The 16779-nt window shown below is 47.7% G+C and overlaps 2 protein-coding genes across 9 annotated transcripts in view; both read left to right on the forward strand.

The window, feature by feature from the left end:
* Window positions 1–1165: 1165 nt before the first annotated feature.
* On the forward strand, window positions 1166–4228 carry LOC309675408 (ribonuclease P protein subunit p14-like). 4 transcript variants are annotated; one of them, XR_014269493.1, is made up of 6 exons: window positions 1166–1287; window positions 1385–1469; window positions 2195–2271; window positions 2859–2937; window positions 3573–3689; window positions 4012–4228. XR_014269493.1 is itself a non-coding variant. In XM_082487720.1 (5 exons), exons 1-5 carry the CDS (start codon window positions 1202–1204, stop codon window positions 3627–3629), a joined length of 384 nt encoding a protein of 127 aa, XP_082343846.1. In that variant the 5' UTR covers window positions 1166–1201; the 3' UTR covers window positions 3630–3757. The 4 variants fall into 4 exon arrangements, 2 of the variants coding, with proteins under 2 accessions (XP_082343846.1, XP_082343845.1); XR_014269494.1 differs by lacking the exon at window positions 4012–4228 and adding an exon at window positions 3863–3947; XM_082487720.1 differs by lacking the exon at window positions 4012–4228 and having other exon boundaries at window positions 3573–3757.
* Window positions 4229–6665: 2437 nt separating this feature from the next.
* The window catches only part of PXK (PX domain containing serine/threonine kinase like), a 36870-nt gene continuing 26756 nt past the window's right edge, over window positions 6666–16779 (forward strand). The window contains exon 1 of one of the 5 annotated variants that reach the window (XM_082487607.1): window positions 6666–6853. In XM_082487607.1, coding sequence (XP_082343733.1) covers window positions 6752–6853 — 102 coding nt within the window. In that variant the 5' untranslated portion in view covers window positions 6666–6751. The remainder of the gene's footprint in view (window positions 6854–16779) is intronic. The other 4 variants (XM_082487609.1, XM_082487606.1, XM_082487610.1 and 1 more) reach the window with 4 other exon arrangements.

Raw genomic sequence — 16779 nt, forward strand, 5'->3', positions numbered from 1 at the left:
TTGTGCCACATCAGCAGCAGGAAGATGAAAACAGCTCAGTGCCTGTTTAAGAGAGGGAGATGTGCCCTTTACAGCCTGACACGCAAGGAGGCTGTCGATGTGTTAGGGCTCAGGTCCAAAGCTCGCCAAGCACCTGGGGCAGAGGAGGGACAGAGAGAAAACCCCAAATCCAAACGCAGAAAACAGCATGAACCCCAAAGTTCCTTTGCACAAACTGAGTAGCTTCATGGCAAAGGCAAACAGCGTCTTGGGGGCTGGGCCCTAACTCAGGTGCATCAGGTGGGTGTCAGACTACTGCAGTGTTACTGGATAATTTATTTTTTTTTTAAAGAAGAAAGACTGTAAAGTTCTTGAGAATGATGTTTGATCATTTTAGCAGAGCCAAGATACTTCCATCCTTTCTGCTGTTTTCTCTCCGAAGGATGTATTTCACGCTAATCTTCAGACCAGCCCCACGGATTCACGCTGGTACTGAAGTTTTTACCTCCTCAACTTGGTGCTGCCAACCTGCTTCTGTGTACTTCTCAATCTGTTCCAGTGGTGGCTGCTGCAAAACGGAGCCTGAGATAACACGGTGCCTTCGGCGTTTTGGTGCCAGACAACACACTCCACCAGGAACTGCATCAGCACCAACGCAATCTGTTTACAGGGGAGGTGAAGGAGCAGCTCTGCTCACTTCTCTCCAAGAGCGTGTTTATTGCGTAGTGTTCAATATTTGTCTTCCTGAAGCCAAAAGCAAGTGTGTAGCGCTCAAAAGCACCATCTGTTCCCACAGCTTCCCAGAGATTAAGGCTGCTCCTTGCCTTCCTCAATCTGGAAAGGCTGAGCTCTGCTTTCCCCCACGCCCGGCCGAGGGGCCCCGGGCGCGGGCCTTGCCCGGGCCTCGGCGCGCAGGGCGGGCGCAGCGCTGCTCTGCCCGGGGCCGGCGCCTCCCTCGGGGCCGTCCCTCGGCCCCGGCTGAAGCAGCGGCGAGCGCAGCCCCTCCCCAGCAGCCGCCTCGGCGTATCGGAGAGGCCTCGGGGCAGGCGGCGGCCGCGGGCCGGGCCTGAGGCGAAGCGCCCTCAGCGGGCCCCCTCCCGTTCGCGCCGCGCGGTCGCCACGGCGACGCGGGGGCGGGGCGCGCTGAGCTGACCCCGCGGGGCCGCCGTAGAAGGAAGGCCGGGGCGGGCCGGGGCGGGCGGCTCCGCGGCCTGCGGGGCGGATGGCGGGAGCCCAGGCGCCGGCCGCCACTTTCGAGCGGCGGGTGGTGCGGAGCGGCGCGGAGCACCATTATCTGCGGGTCCGCCTGTGAGTGAGCGAGTGTGTGTGAGAGAGATTGCCGCCACCCCCCTCCGCCGAGGGAGCCCCCCTTCCCATCCCGCCCTCTCGCTCTCCTTCCCCGCAGGGAGCTGCCGGACGGCGGGGCCCGGCCGAACGCGGCGCAGTTCAAGCAGCTGGTGGTGTCGGCGCTGAGGGAGCTGCACGGAGAGGTGGGCCGGGACCGGGACCAGGATCGGGATCGGGCGCCTTCCCTCGGCCGGCGGCTCCGGGCTGGGGACGGGAGAGGCGCCCGGGAGCGGCCGGCCTGTCCCTGCCTCCCGCGGTGGGTTTTCTGTCGGCGCGGCCCCCGAAACCGGCCCGTCTGGCGGGAGCGGGGCAGGCGGGGGCCGGGGGCCTGCGGGGGCCGGGTCGGCCTGCCCCTTTGCCGCGCCGTTACCCGGTGCCCTGTCACTCGGTGCCGCGCTCTCCAGGCCGCGTCCCAGCCCGCTGCGCACGAAGCTGGGGCTGTACCTCTTGCCTCCGCGTCCATAGCGAAGTACCCGGCTTTTAGAATTTGGGGTATCGGTGCTTTTGCTGCAGCGAGGCTTCGAACGGAGAGCTACGGGGAGGGAACAGCTGCCTGGAGGGGAAGTCCGCAGAGCTGCGCTCGCTGTTTGCCATATCGCTGGGTGGCTTTGAGCAAGTCACGCCACCGCTGGGCCCCCGTTCCTCCGGCTGTAACGCGGAACTAAAAGCGGCTTCTGTCTGAAGAGCTCCGAGGGGAAGGGCGCTGTGTGAAATCCAGCGGTGGTGTAGCGGAAACGCTTGTGTGGGAGTTGAGCGTAACTGCAACATCTTTAATGATGCCATATGCTGGCAGTGAATTCGCTTACTTGCTTGTAAAACACTATATGAGCACAGGACGGTACTTAGTAAATAACGTGTTTTTTCATAGGTTGGGGCAGCTTTGCCTGTTGATGTCTTGGCATATGAGGAAAAAACTCTGTCTGCCATATTAAGAGTGATTAGCAGGTAAGATGCAGCAGGCAGGCACTTCAGGCACTGCCATAGAAATATGTTTCATAAGAAAACAGAACGCTTAACCTAAGAATGGTCTTTGATGAATTAAGGCTAACTTGCAGATGTCTGCATAGAGTATACAGAAAATAAGAATTCACTAAGCTTTTGTAACCTACGTGCATCAGTATGTTATTCCTCCTTTAAAACAGAATGGGCTGGCAGGACCATTGAAATATGTGGCTTTAAATTTATTTCTATGGTAAAGATGAGAATGGTCACCAGGTTTAAATGGTGAAGACAACTGTAGGTGATTTGGGGGAGGAAGGAGCTTAAAGGCCCGGAAAGAATAAGGCCGGTAAAGCGAACTTGAAAAGGTTACAGTATGTATCTCTGTATGTCAAGGACAAGAGACTGCAGTCATTGCAATAACACTCCGGGGCACAGTGTTGCTCCTGGAACTCTGGTGAAATTACCTGTGGTTAAACTCAGTTAAGGTTTCATTAATCTTCATGTAATATGCTTTTATTTAAAATATTTACACTGCAGGAAAACTGAGAACAACAAATTTTATTAATAAAATTAATTTTCTTTTTATTTAGTGGTCTTGTCAAGCTGTGGAGTGCTCTAACGTTGCTGGGCTTCTATCAGAATAGGAGGTGTGCCTTTCGAGTGCTGCAGGTAAAGCCCTGCGGGGGATGGATGATGTCTCCCAAATGTCAGTTCTTGCTGTAAGGTTGTCTGGCTACCTGAGCACGCTGCCTCTTTGTAGAAAGATGGCCTAGATGCAAAAATGTCTTGGTTTGGGAGTGAAATGCTTTTCAATGCAGGTGCGTAAGCCTGCATTGAAGTAGTAATGGATCTTGTAAAATGTGACAGTAGTGCCTGCCTCATTACTTAATGGTTTCGTTCCAGTGTGGAGTCCTGATCTCGTTAATACATCAGCAAGAAAATAATTTCTGGAAAGTTTTGTTCTTGGCCCACACCTTGGTCCCATCTTTTATTTCCCTTACCCCATTTCTTCCCTTTCTAATAGTCACTGTCGACTGACCTCATTTAAAAATGCATGTGTAAACATGCACTTCCAGAGCTCCTTTTTTTTCCTGAGGGTGCTGCTTAATAAAATGAGTTCCAAGAATTCTTTGTCTCCAAAGCGATGGCTAAACAAAAATCTGCTCAGGCATAGCTCTGAGCTTTTAATCTTTTCTGTAAAAGGGAAATTTAAGTATTTTCAGCTCTGTATGTGTTTGGTGTTTTGTTTTGTTTTTTAATGCTTTAGTGTTTCTTGCTTTGTCTTTGTTTCTCCCCCAAACTAGACATCTCCATTTCTTCTTGCGTTATTTGGGAACAGCAGAGAACTAGTCTTGGACTGAATGCAGTTGTTGGTTTGGTTGTACACAGCAGAAGTTGCTTGAGATGTTGCAGCCCTTCAGGTATGGAATTTCTGGAGGGGATTTCCGACAAAGAGCCTTGACAAAGCTAACAGTTATCAACTCACTGCTTGGACGTCTCGTACTTCAGCGATTACACGTAAAAGTTGGAGATAAAGCTGAACTTACCAAAGCTTTTACACAGAATGATGTTGTTACTTTTTCTGATTTAACAGGTGACACAAATCCTTTGCATTTAAATGAAGATTTTGCAAAAAAATCTAGGTTTGGAAGAACTATTGTGCACGGAGTTTTGATCAATGGACTTATTTCTGCAGTTCTGGGTACTAAAATGCCTGGTCAAGGTTGTGTATTTCTTTCTCAGGAGATCCGATTTCCAGCTCCTTTGTATACTGGAGAAGAAGTCACAGCTGCAGCGGAAGTTAAACGACTGAAGGGTTCTATTGTGCACATTTCTGTGTCGTGTAAAGTCAAAGAAAGTGGAAAGACTGTTATGGAAGGGATGGTGAAAGTAATGGTGTCAGACAGTTAGTGCTGTCAATCCTCTGCTGCATTGCTATAAAGGCCAGAAATGCACAGTTGGTTCAGACTCTGTCTTTTTATGTGACATCTCTTAATCCAGTAAAGTTGCAACAAAAAACCTTCAAAATGTTTCAAAGACAGCGCACAAACTCAATCCGCATAGCAACTGTGTTAAGAAACTTAGAGCTTTTTATTTTTCCCTGTGTACTGCTAAGATGAAACCAATGGAACAAGGCACTTACTGCGACAGAAGTGGCACGTTTAGACGAGCTGTTGCTCTGCTACAGTGGGAAGTCTGCAGTGGCGGGGCTTACACTGAGGCTGTTCTTTTCAGCAAAATCGCAATGCACGCTAGCTATGTTCATTTCAAACTTGTTCACTCTGTACAAACTCGTTATGTTGCTAAGGAGCACTGGTGGGAAGGGACTATGCTGTGTGTTTAACAAGCAGAACAGAAGTTAGAGGTATTGACACTTGCATACTGCCAGATCAGTTGTCATCTCCATGGCCCCTCTAGCTGATGTTGGTGCAGTGTGCTCTTTTGCAGTGTTCTGGCTAGTAAAGCCTTCCTTAGCTCTGCAAATAAGTAGTAGTCAGCCTTCACATAAACAATGTGCTCTGCCTGATAGAGCTGGAGATGTGGCTCTCATAATGCTTTCAAATTCTTGAGATACCTTACAAAACCTGATTATAAACAAAAATTTACCTTTAATGATAAACGCCTCTGAAACTTGCTTCCCAAAAGCAGAGTGAAAGAGGCTTTTAAAAAGCCATATTGTCACTGCGTGTGCTTATTGCCTCCACATGCTCCTGTGGGCAAGACAAGCAGGGGCAATTTTGTTGAGTACTAATGATATGGCATCTCTCTGCTTATTTGTCTGTGTGAACGTGTATTCCTCTTTGCCCACTGAAAATACTTTGGTTGCTGGTAAAGTAGGCTTTTGGTAAATTCATTAGTAAATCACCTGGGTTAGATTATTTTAGTACCAACATAAGATTATTATACACTAAGAAACTTGTTCTCGGGAATGATGGGGAGTAAAAGTACAGGCTGCCTTCAATTGTTGGTTCATATAATTTTCTGGCGAAACCTGTCATCCCCCATCTTCTCTGCAGCAGAAATTCATCCGTAACTTTTCTTGGCTGCAAATCACCTGGAAAGTTGTTTGCTATGACAAGAGAGTTTGTCCTCAAGCTGTGATGAAAGCCACTGGTAAAACAGTTAATGTTGTCTGGGTGTGATGTCTGGTTCCTAAAAGCAACTGAGCTGTAACACCAAACTCCAGGTGTCAAGTCAGACTGGATCAGAGGGAGGGATGGTGTTTAAGCTGTTTGGCTTCAACGTGCCCTCTGCTGTCAAAGCACTGGGTTCGGCCTGTTCACAGCATGGAACAAGTACTTAGGGAGAGCTTTCCGTATCTCGTCTGTAGGAGTTCTTTCCCCTTCCCCTTCCCCCCTGGGTCACTGCCTCATCACTGGCTTTTGCCGTACGAAACTCAGGTTTATCAAAGTAGGCATGCGCCTCTCCTCCTTCCGTGTTCACCAGCCTCCCTGGGTGGGACGTTGTCGTGTTAATGCCTATTAACAAACCGAACCCAATGTGGGGATGGGCCGTAGTTGAGGGGTTAGGGCAGCACTCGAGCCCGGGTCTGGCCTGCTGGGGGACTAGGAGGAGTGGTTTGGAAGGATTGCTCTGTCAGCCTCGGATGTGGCTGCTGAACCACAGCACACAGCCCCTTCTGCCAGTGTGGAGCTGCAAGAGGGAGAGATGAGGCTATTTATGATAATTGTTTGACAGGTACGACGAACTCCAGCTCTGCAGTTGTACTTACAACGTGTTAAGTGAGGTTAATTCCTGAATACGGTGTAAAAAGACAAAAGGAAATGCAGACCAGCGTTCAACAGGCAGTAGGTTCCCAAGTGCTAAGTAGTATTGAAATAAAGAGTTATCTATGCTGCTACAATGAGAGCTAGGTTGTGGAACTCAATTTAACAACAACTTTAAATCTGTATTTAAAAAAGTAACGTATCTACAAGTTGAGTAGAAGATGCCGGGTCCTATGTGATTTTTTTATGATAGTTTAACTACAAAAAAACCCCACCCAGCCCCAAAGGTAGAGAGCAGCAGGCGCGCCAGCCTTTTTCACTTTCTCTCCCCGCGAGGACCAGCGGTGTCCCGGCGCTCGTCGCCCTCCCGCAGCCGTTCGCGCCACCGGGCCAACACGGAGCGCCGGGCACGGCGGACTTGGCCACGGGGCCGACGTACCGAGAGCGAAGCACCGGGCAGCCACATCCGCACCCCGTCCCGCCCGCTCCTTCCCGCGTTACTCACCGCGGGGGACGGACCGCACCGGGGCGCGTGCCGCCGCGTCAGGCCCCGCCCGCCCCGCCCCGCCCCGCCCCGCGCGGCCGCGGCGCCCTCTGGCGGTCGGTTGGCCGGCGGCGCTAAGGCCCGGCGGCGGCAGCGGCGTCGCGGCGCTGCCGTGTTGACAGCGGCGGCCGCGCCGCGGGAGCCGCTCCCTCCTCCCCTCCCACCGGGAAGCAGGTTGGCGGCACCGGGGCCCCCGCTTCCCCGCCCCGGTATGGCGTTCATGGAGAAGCCGCCGGCCGGTAAGGTGCTGCTGGACGACACGGTGCCGCTGACAGCGCAGATCGAGGCGAGCCAGAGCCTGCACTCCCACACGGTGAGCGGCGCCGGCCGGCGGGCAGGCCGGGGCAGGGGGGGAGCGGGGGGAGCGAGGTGAGGTAACCGGAGGCAGACGGGTAACGGCGGGAGCGGGGAGGCTGTCCGGGGTACGCGGGGCCGGGCCGGGGCGCGGGAGGGCGCGGGGGGGAGCGGGGCCCGGCCCCGCGGCCTGCGGCTCAGCCCGGCGGGAGCTGGGGCCGTGCGGGGCCCGGGCAGCCGGTGCGGTGCGGTGCGGTGCGGGGGAGCAGCGGGGCCGAGAGCGCGGGTTTCACCGCCCGGGGAGGCAGCCCGGGGACGGCGTGGCGGTGCTGGCGGTGCCCGGTCCCCCGCGGCCACCGGGAGTTGTTCGGCTGCTTCTCCTCAGCCCTGCGAAGCCGCCGGTGACGGGGCTGCGGGGCGCGGGCTTCGGGCAGTCCCCGGCTCAGCCCCGCTGCCGGGGAGGCCTTGTGCCGTCTGGCGGAATAAGTGGGTGTAATTTCTGCTGTGGGTTTTTTTGTTTGTTTGTGGTTTTTTGTTTGTTTGTTTGTTTGTTTTTTTCGGGGTCAGTTACAGTGCTCGGGGCAGAGGTGGGTTCTGGTCGCCTCATTCCGGTACCTGCGGTGAAGTTGCCTTCGAAGGGGCTGCCTTTGCCGGGCCACGGCTGAGGGCACGGCCCCGCGCGCTCTGTCCTGGGGAGCGATGACACCCGCCAGAACGAGCCCCACCGTGACTCTTCTGTCACAGACTAATTCTTCTGGGATGTCTCGTACATGCACGCTGCCTCCGCAAGAGTGTCTCTGAGCCGCTGTCTCTGAGCACGCGGCAATGCTCCACGTTTCATAATCTCCTGTTTGCAGTTATTTTCCGCTTTAAAAAGTAGGTTTGCTTGTGGTATGACAAAGCAGCGCTGTGAATCAGAGAGCGAACTGGCTGTCACTGCTGATCCCCGCTTCCACTGGGAGCGGGGATGCTGGGCTGTGGAGGAGGCCAGAGGTGCTGGCACGGCAGGTACGCTGCGGGAGGCGTTTGGACGTGGCAGGAGGGTGTTCCTGCAGCCCCGCACACAGCCCTGGTGCCTGCCTTGCTGATCTCCCTTCCTGGTTCCTTGCGTCTGGTGAATACTCTTATTAACCTGAATTACCATGATTGTAGATTTGCCACAGGACACACAACTAATGTGTAGCTTATCTTATTAAACACTCTTCCCGTAAGTAATCCGCACTTAAGAAGTGCTTTTGTGTGTGAGGAACCCAAGTTAACTAATGTTCCAGTCTTCCTCTGAACAGAAGTTAGATAGGAAAAATTGTCCAGAAGATCATGTGGATCTAGCAGGCTATGGTGCTCAATTGTTGCGACTCCTCTTATAAATAAAACTGAAGAGGTTTATTTTTTGGCAAGCCTGATACCTTTTACCTGTTTCAGTAGCTGGGGGGTGCCTGTGCCAAGTCCTGTGAGAAGCTGTGTAACTTCTAACACTCCCCAGTTAAAGTCCAGATTGCAGTTTCATTGTTAACTTGGTTCCATCGTGCCTTATTACACTCTTTTTTTTTGCTAGTGCAAATGACAATAGCTTTTTGTGTTCTTTCCTTTGGTTTGCATGATTCTAGTTAGGAAAAAAAAAAGTCAAAAAATTCTTTTAAAATGAGCACTTGGAAGTAGCTTTTCAATCCAGACTCTGTGTGTGTGTTGTCTTGTCTGGGTGAGTGTGATAGCAAACTGTTGCTCCCCCCTCTGTCTTTCATCTCTGTATTCTGTTACTAATGGATGTTCGGAAAAAATTCTCTACGGATTTGTTCTGATCTTTTGTTAATAACAGAATGCTGGAGCACTGTGCCTTTTGATTTAAAATCTGTCTCTAAGATACATCTATTAGTAATTGTTTGTTTTACTGCAGAAGCCCTGTTGATAGTTGAAAGATGGCTTGAAGTGTGTGTAGCACAGATGGCTTATATAGAGGCAGTGTGGGGTATCAAAATACAGGAAGCCGTAACACAGCATTGGTTTCTTATTTGATGTAATTCAACTATTTTGTCATTTTGGACACTTCATCTCATGTCCCTGATATCTGAATAATTTGTGTATTGATGGGAGGCGCTGTCCCCGAGTTGAACTTTCCTGGTTTAAATAAGCCATGCAAATAGATCCTTGTGTTTGAAGAGGTGTGTAAATGAAGCCCCTCTAAGAAACGAGGGTTGAAGTGCTTTTGTGGGGCATCAAGACTGTATTGTACTTTGTTATACTGTAGATGTAAGGAAGTAGGTTGTCATTAACTGAATGCTTTTTGGGTTTGTTTCTCATCCCACCTCAAAGTGATACCTTCAAAAGATGTAGCTCTATACAATTCATCATCCAAAACTAATGTTTGGAGAATGAGGTCTTCACATGCTAGACTTGTTCTAAAGCTGAAATACAAAGGCTTCCATAAATAAACTTTCTATTCTTTTGTCGGCAGCATGTATTAAGATTTTATAATGCTGCTTAGTGTTGCAAGAATTGCTTTAAACTGGCATTTATAATTTTTTTTTCCTGTAGTTCATTGCTTAAAAAAAAATCACTCATATGAAGATGATCTGGGTCCAGCTGAGATGCAACTTTAACGTGGTGACTGAACTAGTAATAATGTAAACCCTCTACGGGTGCTGAAAATAGACAGTCTTCTGAATAACCAGTTAAGGGAAAGGAGAAGAATTTCAGGAAAAGCTCTGTGGACATGGTGAAATAGCAAGCAGAAGACCAACGCTTGTGTCAAATGAGTACTTTGCTTGTCTATTGTTCTAAGCAGCTTCTGTTAATTTAGATTTAATACAACAGACTGGGTAAGTGTAAACTTGATAGCATTGAATCAAGGGCTGTACTTGGCAGAGGCTGAGTTTCTGTTTCCTGGGAATGAAGGTGAAACTAAAAAAAAAAAACCAAAAGTGAAAATAAAACCTGAAACTGCTGCGTACTTACCTGATTTCTCCAGAAACCTAAGAAGGGTCAAAGCTAGTATTTAAAATGTTCTTTTGAGGGTTTGCAGTTTTTGCTTCGAAAGAGCACGTCAACCCCCTAGTAAATGTGGCTTGTAGATTGTTAGGAAATCGACTGCAAAATCTTCTGATATGCTCACGAGCTCTCTATGTTTCTTACAAGCCAGAAGAGCTCAGAAGTTCTTACTGGAGTTAGTGCATCTCAGCTGGGACACAATGTCTATGCTTTTGTGTTGCAGCAGAGAAGTTGTCAGCTGAGGCTTTCTTTCTGCGTATTTATTTTAATGATAATTGAAGGTGAAAATGACGCTTTTTCTGTTTTACAAAAGTTGTTTCCCTGGTTCAGCGTCTTACAAGCAGCCTGAGTTCTGTTGATGTGTGCAGCTACACACAAACGGTTCCATAGTGCAGGGTTTATGGAGTCCGTTTCATTTTGAAAGCCAGATAAATTTGTATCGCAGGTGCATTCCAGTGGTACCTCACTTAATAGATTTGAAATTACCTGAGCAAACCCCGTCAGCTTCGTTTAGTCTCCTGCTACGTGCTTCAATCACTAGCACGGCGTAAGAAGAGGGAGCAGCTGTACAACCTCCGGGAGCGTGTTGGGCACCTTTTCGTAGGCGTGGGCCGGTGCCCCTGCTAGCTATCCGTACCAGCGCTTTTGCAGAAAACGAAGTGGTTTGGTGCCGTTGCGTTCCTTGAATTCAGTAGGAGTGGAATTGCGTCCAATATATTAAGCTGTTTGCACGTGTCTCATCTTAATGCCAAATGTTGTGTTCTGAGCACAGAGGCATTTTCAGCACTAAAGCTTTAATAAGTTTTGGCTATTGAACTTGCTTCATATTGGAATATCTCATCTGTGTATTCACTATTTAAAAGTGGCTTTCTTTCGAAGCCTTAAAATAGGATGTGTTTTCTTCCACAATAATCTAGGCATATTCCTTAATAAGAACGGCACGTATGTGCATACAAGTTTTAGAGCCCTTTAAAGGAGTAAAAGTGATACGTGTACTTCTGAACATTCCTTCATTCTTTTCTGAAGTGATTTTCCTTTTTCATCCGTTTCATGTTGAAATTGAAGTAGTGAAACAGCCAATTTTGCTACAGTACATTGTTGTCTTAAAGGCATTTGGAAATGAACAGCTGCAATAAATCCCTCTCATAGCACGCTTTCAGGGTTTTCCGTTTTCCTTAAGCAATGATGCATGTTGACACTCATAGCTTTTAGATTAGAAAAATGTTTCTATTTTTCCTATATTGTTCTGCGATACAAAAATGGAGCCATATGTTTCTAGAACTGTAGGATTTATTTTAAAAGCTTGTAAAGGACTTCACACATCTGCTTTATAAGGAATTCAATCTCTACAAGGTTGCCTTCGCTCTGGAAAATAAAATAATCATGAAGTTGCTTTTAGAGGTGGCTTTAGACAGGGAACTATTAGAGTTCACTTGTTTGAGGTTTTGGAAGTGCAGTTCCTCCCCTGGACTTACTAAGCTTGACCACCTCCCACCTCCCGCCCCAGCTGGAGCTCAAAAAAGAGCTCTTTCATCACACCTAATTTTAGATATCCCAGTTTCCACTGGTGAACTTACTCAATCGGTATCGCATTTGTGTCTCCTGCAAAGACTGCAGTCAAAATAGTAGTTGCTGCATCGTACCTTAGAGAATCCATTGCCGTAGAGATCTCGCGGTGTACTTAGAATATAATTACCAGCTACTGGGTATTTCCTGAAAAATACTGAGTATTTGGCTTTTCTGGCGAAGGCCGCGGGGATGCAGGGTACTGAACTGCTGTTGTGTCTCTCCAGAGCTTTCCTCGTTCAGTGCATTTCATTACATGTAAATGTGTGTCCTATTTTTTTTTTTTCATGCAGTTATCCTACTTCATAGCTTCCACTTGTTGAACGGCTTACTCATTACTACCCCAGCGATACAGCCTGTGAGGAACTACATTATGTCCCGGGACAAACACGTGCCTTGTTTAAAATGCAGGTAAACACTGCTGTTGCTGCTCATGCCTCCGATGGGTTTAACGGCAGGCTGTGCAATAGCAAAGGAGCGCTGTGCCCTGCAGCGAAGAGGTCCCTGAGCCTGAGCAGCTTTCCTGATTTTGTTGCTACTTTTCACATGGGAGATTTTCTAAATAAACATTTAAAAGAGCTTCTTACTAGAAGTTGTTCCAATCCAGCCTACTTAAGCAGGGATTGTATTCATGCTTAATTAGGCTTTCCTCTCTTTAATGCTTATAAAATAAAGCCCTTTCAAACTTTTAGTTGATGTGACCTGAAGGCGACCTGGATCCTTATAATGGTTGGCTTTTCAAGCCAGTTGGATTAACAGATGTACAGCAGAAATCTGTGAAAAATAGACTGACCATCCTGAGCCAGAAATTTAGAGACTATTTTCTTGGGAAAACAGAATGTATTACCCAATATTGTTGAGACTCTCTACATTATATTGTATGAATCACTAAATTTGACACTTGTTCTTTCCTATTTTGTCTCTGCAAAAGCCCTTCTTTCCTGTTTGTTTTCTGTTTCAAAAACCAAGAAGGATGATAAACAGCAGTTGTTAAACATTTGGAGGTGCTTTGCTGTGTAACTTTCCCCTAGGAATGTTAACAAAATTATCTGAGCAGCTCTGAGCTGCTGACGCTGATGTTTTCAAAAGTGTTGGAATGCCAGGGAATAATCTCGGTGAATGTGGGGGGAAAAAACGGCTGAATGTTGGCTCTTTATGCAAATGGGTAAGTTCAGGATAACGGTAATTCCAGGCAGTGATTGTGAAACTGTTCCTGGCAAAGGACTGGAGAAATGCAGCGTGGTCGTCAGCGATCCATGTGGATGTTTGGAAAATACTCTTTATCAGAAACTCTATCCAGCACTCTGTAGTGGTAGGAAGAAGATTTTAGGAAATGACAGTGCGCACCCAGGGTCACACAGCTTTCCCTGCTCCCCACCTCCTCCTCCCAGCACTGGTTTCCGCTTCCTTGACTGATGGGAGCAGCCAGGAAATGATCCCATAGGTGAAACCGCTCTGCTTCGCATCTTTAAAAATCTATACTGAGCTGCTGCTGCTGGAGTATCGCGGTTGTGGCAGTGTTGGTGGGAAGGGCAGCAGGCGTACAAACCGTACCCGTGTGGGAGTCTGGAGGGCTCGGGGAGGTTGTCCTGGGGAAGGGCTTTATGGCCCGTCTGGGGGGCGGCTCCTGTGTGTTTGCTGCCAGTGAGCTGGCTGCCCGCAGGCCAAATCGGTCGCGTGAGGTTGTCTCTCTTCTGCGAGCTGAGACCTTCCTTTGCCAACTAGCGGCTGTTAGGGCCCCTTTGAAGTTGTTTGGGAAACTGAGTCATAGGGAGGATTTCGAGCCGTTTGTGTGGGAGTGAAGAAAGCCGTGGGAATTTCTGCTTGAGCGTCGCTAACCGAGACCTCGCTGAGCCCGGTTGTGGGTCCCAGAAATTGTCGGCAGGAGTGATCTCTGGTAATTACGTAGCCATTTCTGAAGCCTTTTCCATCGTATTCTCCTGTGTTAGATGATGCAGCTGACCAGAAGCGATTCTGCGTGTGCCTATCTGTTTTCCTTACGCTGTCATTTGTTTCCTATGGGTACAGTCTCAGTCCCACTATCAAATCGGGCTGTCTCGGAAGAAAACTGTCGTAGTTCAGATTTTTTTTCCTAAACAAAACAGGATTTGGCAGGGTAATAAAGGCTTTCGTGCATTTAGGCTTTTTCCTTGCAGAGTTGAAAGCTCTTCTTTGGACCTATGGGAAGCTTATATCAGCGGCGCTAATTATAATCCCAAGACAGGCTTGTTGCCCTGTGGAGGCAATAGGAAGTATCGACTTCTCACTGAAACTCGGCATACTGTGCTCTGCTGGTTGTGTGTCGCCATGGCAGATATTGGGAGTGGCGGTGTATTTCTTCCCGTGGCTTTTCTACTGGAGCTGTTCTTTGACTTTCAGTCTGGTTGTCAGCTGTAGGGAAAATAAACCCCAGAAGGCCATTTAGGCTTTTTCATTATTTGTATTGCCAAGGTAGTGCTGAAGCGGCCGTTTCTCCGTTACGGGCCGCGCGGATGGAGAGAGCGTGGTGGGGACTTAGCTTTTCCATACCTGCAGGGCTAAGGACCATGTCCGGAGAGCAGTGCTCTCTCTTGTCGGGTTGTGAACCTGTGGTGTAAAGACAGGGCTCAATTAGTGCGTTAGGGTGCCAAAGCAGAACTGGTTGGGAAAACACTTGCGTCTGCGTGGAAAAAATAGTTGTGGCCCAAATCTAGTTCTGTGATGTAATCTTACTGTGAGACTGAGCTCTGAGCCCCGAGCTGGTTATCACTCGGCTCTCCAGAAGAGGCGACTGTCGTATTGATCAGAGCGGGCGTATGCAGTAAGATGCTTTGGCGGTTGTCTAATGAATTTGAGTGTTCTGCCAGCCCGAGGGCCTTCTCCTGGGCTGCAGCAGAAAAGGTTAATCGCTGCATAAAGAAGAGTAAGTGCTACACGGGATTGAGCAATAACTCTGCTTCTTTCAAAATCCTAGAAAAGATGAATGACTGAACATGGTGAATCATCACCGACGCGTTTTTTCAGAGAAACGGCCAACGTTCCTTTGAGACTTGCTGAATAAGCAGTTGCTGCAATTCTTTGGCTGTGTGTGAAGTAGCCTCTTCCTACTTCCCAAAACGCAGCGATCATCACAAAACGGGAAGAGCCATGTTCGTGGTGAATCTGGGTTTCCAGGTGCCCATTTAGTTGGGTTTCGTCGCACAGTTTCCAAACATAATTACACTGGTTGAATTGCAGTCACCTCTGTGGAATTTTTTTACTATTTATGAGGATTTGGGCTTCTTGTTTTGCAAGAAAATACCTTAATTATAATTTCAAATGGGTAGGAGAAGAGATCATGGAGAGACCACGTCAGGCTGACTTTCTGAAAAGAGACACTTTAATTCCAGTGTGATCGTTATGTGTTGCGGTTTGTGACATCTTGGATTTCTGTCATTTCTGTCTAAGTTGCTAGGACATTAAGGATTTTAAATCTTTTGGGTTTTCATGCTTACTAGGCTTGAATTTGTCCTCAAGACTAGGTGGTTCAAAATTGCTACAGATATTTGATAGCTATTGATGATAAAGGATATTTTAAGGGAATTTTAGAAAATGGAATGGCATTTTTCCCTGAGCGGCATTGTGCTTTGGAAGGAAACTTCAGTAAATAAATTCTGGATTAGTTAAGGTTGACCACACAAGGTAAAGCCATCTGGTAAGCGTTGTCTTTGCCTCCTGTCTGGAATAGTCATAATTCTTGATTTACACTGCCTACTTTACATGGTGGTAAATGCTAAATGAGAATTTAGTGCTATGGAGGGATTCTCTGATGTGCCCCGCCTTGTTTGTTTGCATCCAGGGGTATATTTATGCTTTTCAGTGTACAAGCTTTTAATTTCATTTCATTTGAAATAGGAGTATTAGTTCTGTGTGGTTCTGAAGACAACTTCCAAAACCAGAAGATGCTTTACAGTACCTGAAGGAAGTTACTAATAAATGCCTGTAGCGGATCTTTAACTGGGAAGCTGAATTTAGAATACTCCATAGGTCAAACACTCAATTAATTGAATTATCTAGTTGGTACGCAGGTACATGCTAGATAGACTTATTGTTACGGAACAGACAAATTTGGTATATAAACTCAAGGTGCTGGCAGTGCTTTTGTTTGTTTGTTTGTTGTTATTTTGCTACTGTCTATTCATGATAATTTGCAATGCAGCGTTAATTTTTATATCCGAAAAAAATCGTGCCTAGTGCGCTGACCTGTCCTTTTTGTTTGTGTAACACCCCTATTGATGTGAGCAGTTTAGCGAAATTAGGTGGCATTTGAAATTGAAAAATTACTCAGCGCTTTACATAAACTACATTTGAAAGTTTTGTACCAGGGTGAGCGAAGTCACCAGCGCAGAATAGCAAATGATTTATCGTGTGATGGTTGCTGCACTGCGGGCAGTAGCTGGGTGGGTACCCGCCCGTCGCTCGGCACAAACGCAAAGAGCTTTTTGCGTCTTCCAGCTTAGAAAGACTGTGAGCCGTGGCTTGGATCTGTATTTGTTCTAGCATTTCTAGTTCTCGCTTTGGGTTTTGTAGCTGCAGGTGTGCAGCGCGACCGAGCGTGTCCCGTGAGGCAGCCTGGGGGATGCAGTGGTACTTGGAGCACCGGGGGTGGGTCCTGCCACCCGGAGAAGACAAATGTGCTTCACAGGCGTCGGGGCCATAAGCCTCTCCTGCGACCTCAGGCTGATACAGTTGGAAGGAAAGCGTAAAAGCGTAGGTACCTGCGTGGCTTCTTCCCCCTCTTCTGACTCTGCGTACTCTCCAGCTCTCCTCAGTCTTGAGAGCTGCATTTTCTCAGGCAGCACCTTACTTTTTGGCTCTCCGTTTTCCTGTTTTCCAGTGTAAATTATGTGGCCACGGGTTATCTGTGTAATAAACCTTTAAAAAGAGCTGCATGTCTAGAGCTTTGTGTATGCAAATGGTAAAGGAAGTATCTCTTACTACACTTAGCCCAGATTAATTTTATTTCCTCGCTAATTAAACGATATCTAAAATGGAGATTATAGGCTTTCTAGGAAAAGGGCTTGCCTCGTTTATGATCTTTGCAATGTCAAAAGTGTTTTTGGAGCTGTTTTCAAACTTAAACAGAGTAGGGGTAAACAAAATCACGGCTTCCTTGAAGAATGTCCAAGTAGGTGCACAAAATACTTGGTATTTATTCTATAATAGATATATTAGGTAAATCTCAAATAATGATATTGCTGTATCGACCAGCTATTGGTCGACAAAGGTACAGTGGAGCTTGAAATGAAGAGACTGAAAAGAGTTGTGCTTTATGAATGTAATTGTGGTGGGAGAATTATTAATTCTTGAATTTTAAAAGTGGTTCACTGAGATTTAGCTTTATCTGCATAGTTAATATACAAATGGTTAACATTA

This window comes from Vanellus vanellus (assembly GCF_965231255.1).
Source record: "Vanellus vanellus genome assembly, chromosome: 9".
Classification (NCBI taxonomy): Eukaryota; Metazoa; Chordata; class Aves; order Charadriiformes; family Charadriidae; genus Vanellus; species Vanellus vanellus.

What these genes read in the sequence shown, in the direction of transcription:
- LOC309675408 (XM_082487719.1), top strand. Translation starts at nt 3,673, where the DNA reads ATGTTGCAGCCCTTCAGGTATGGAATTTCTGGAGGGGATTTCCGACAA.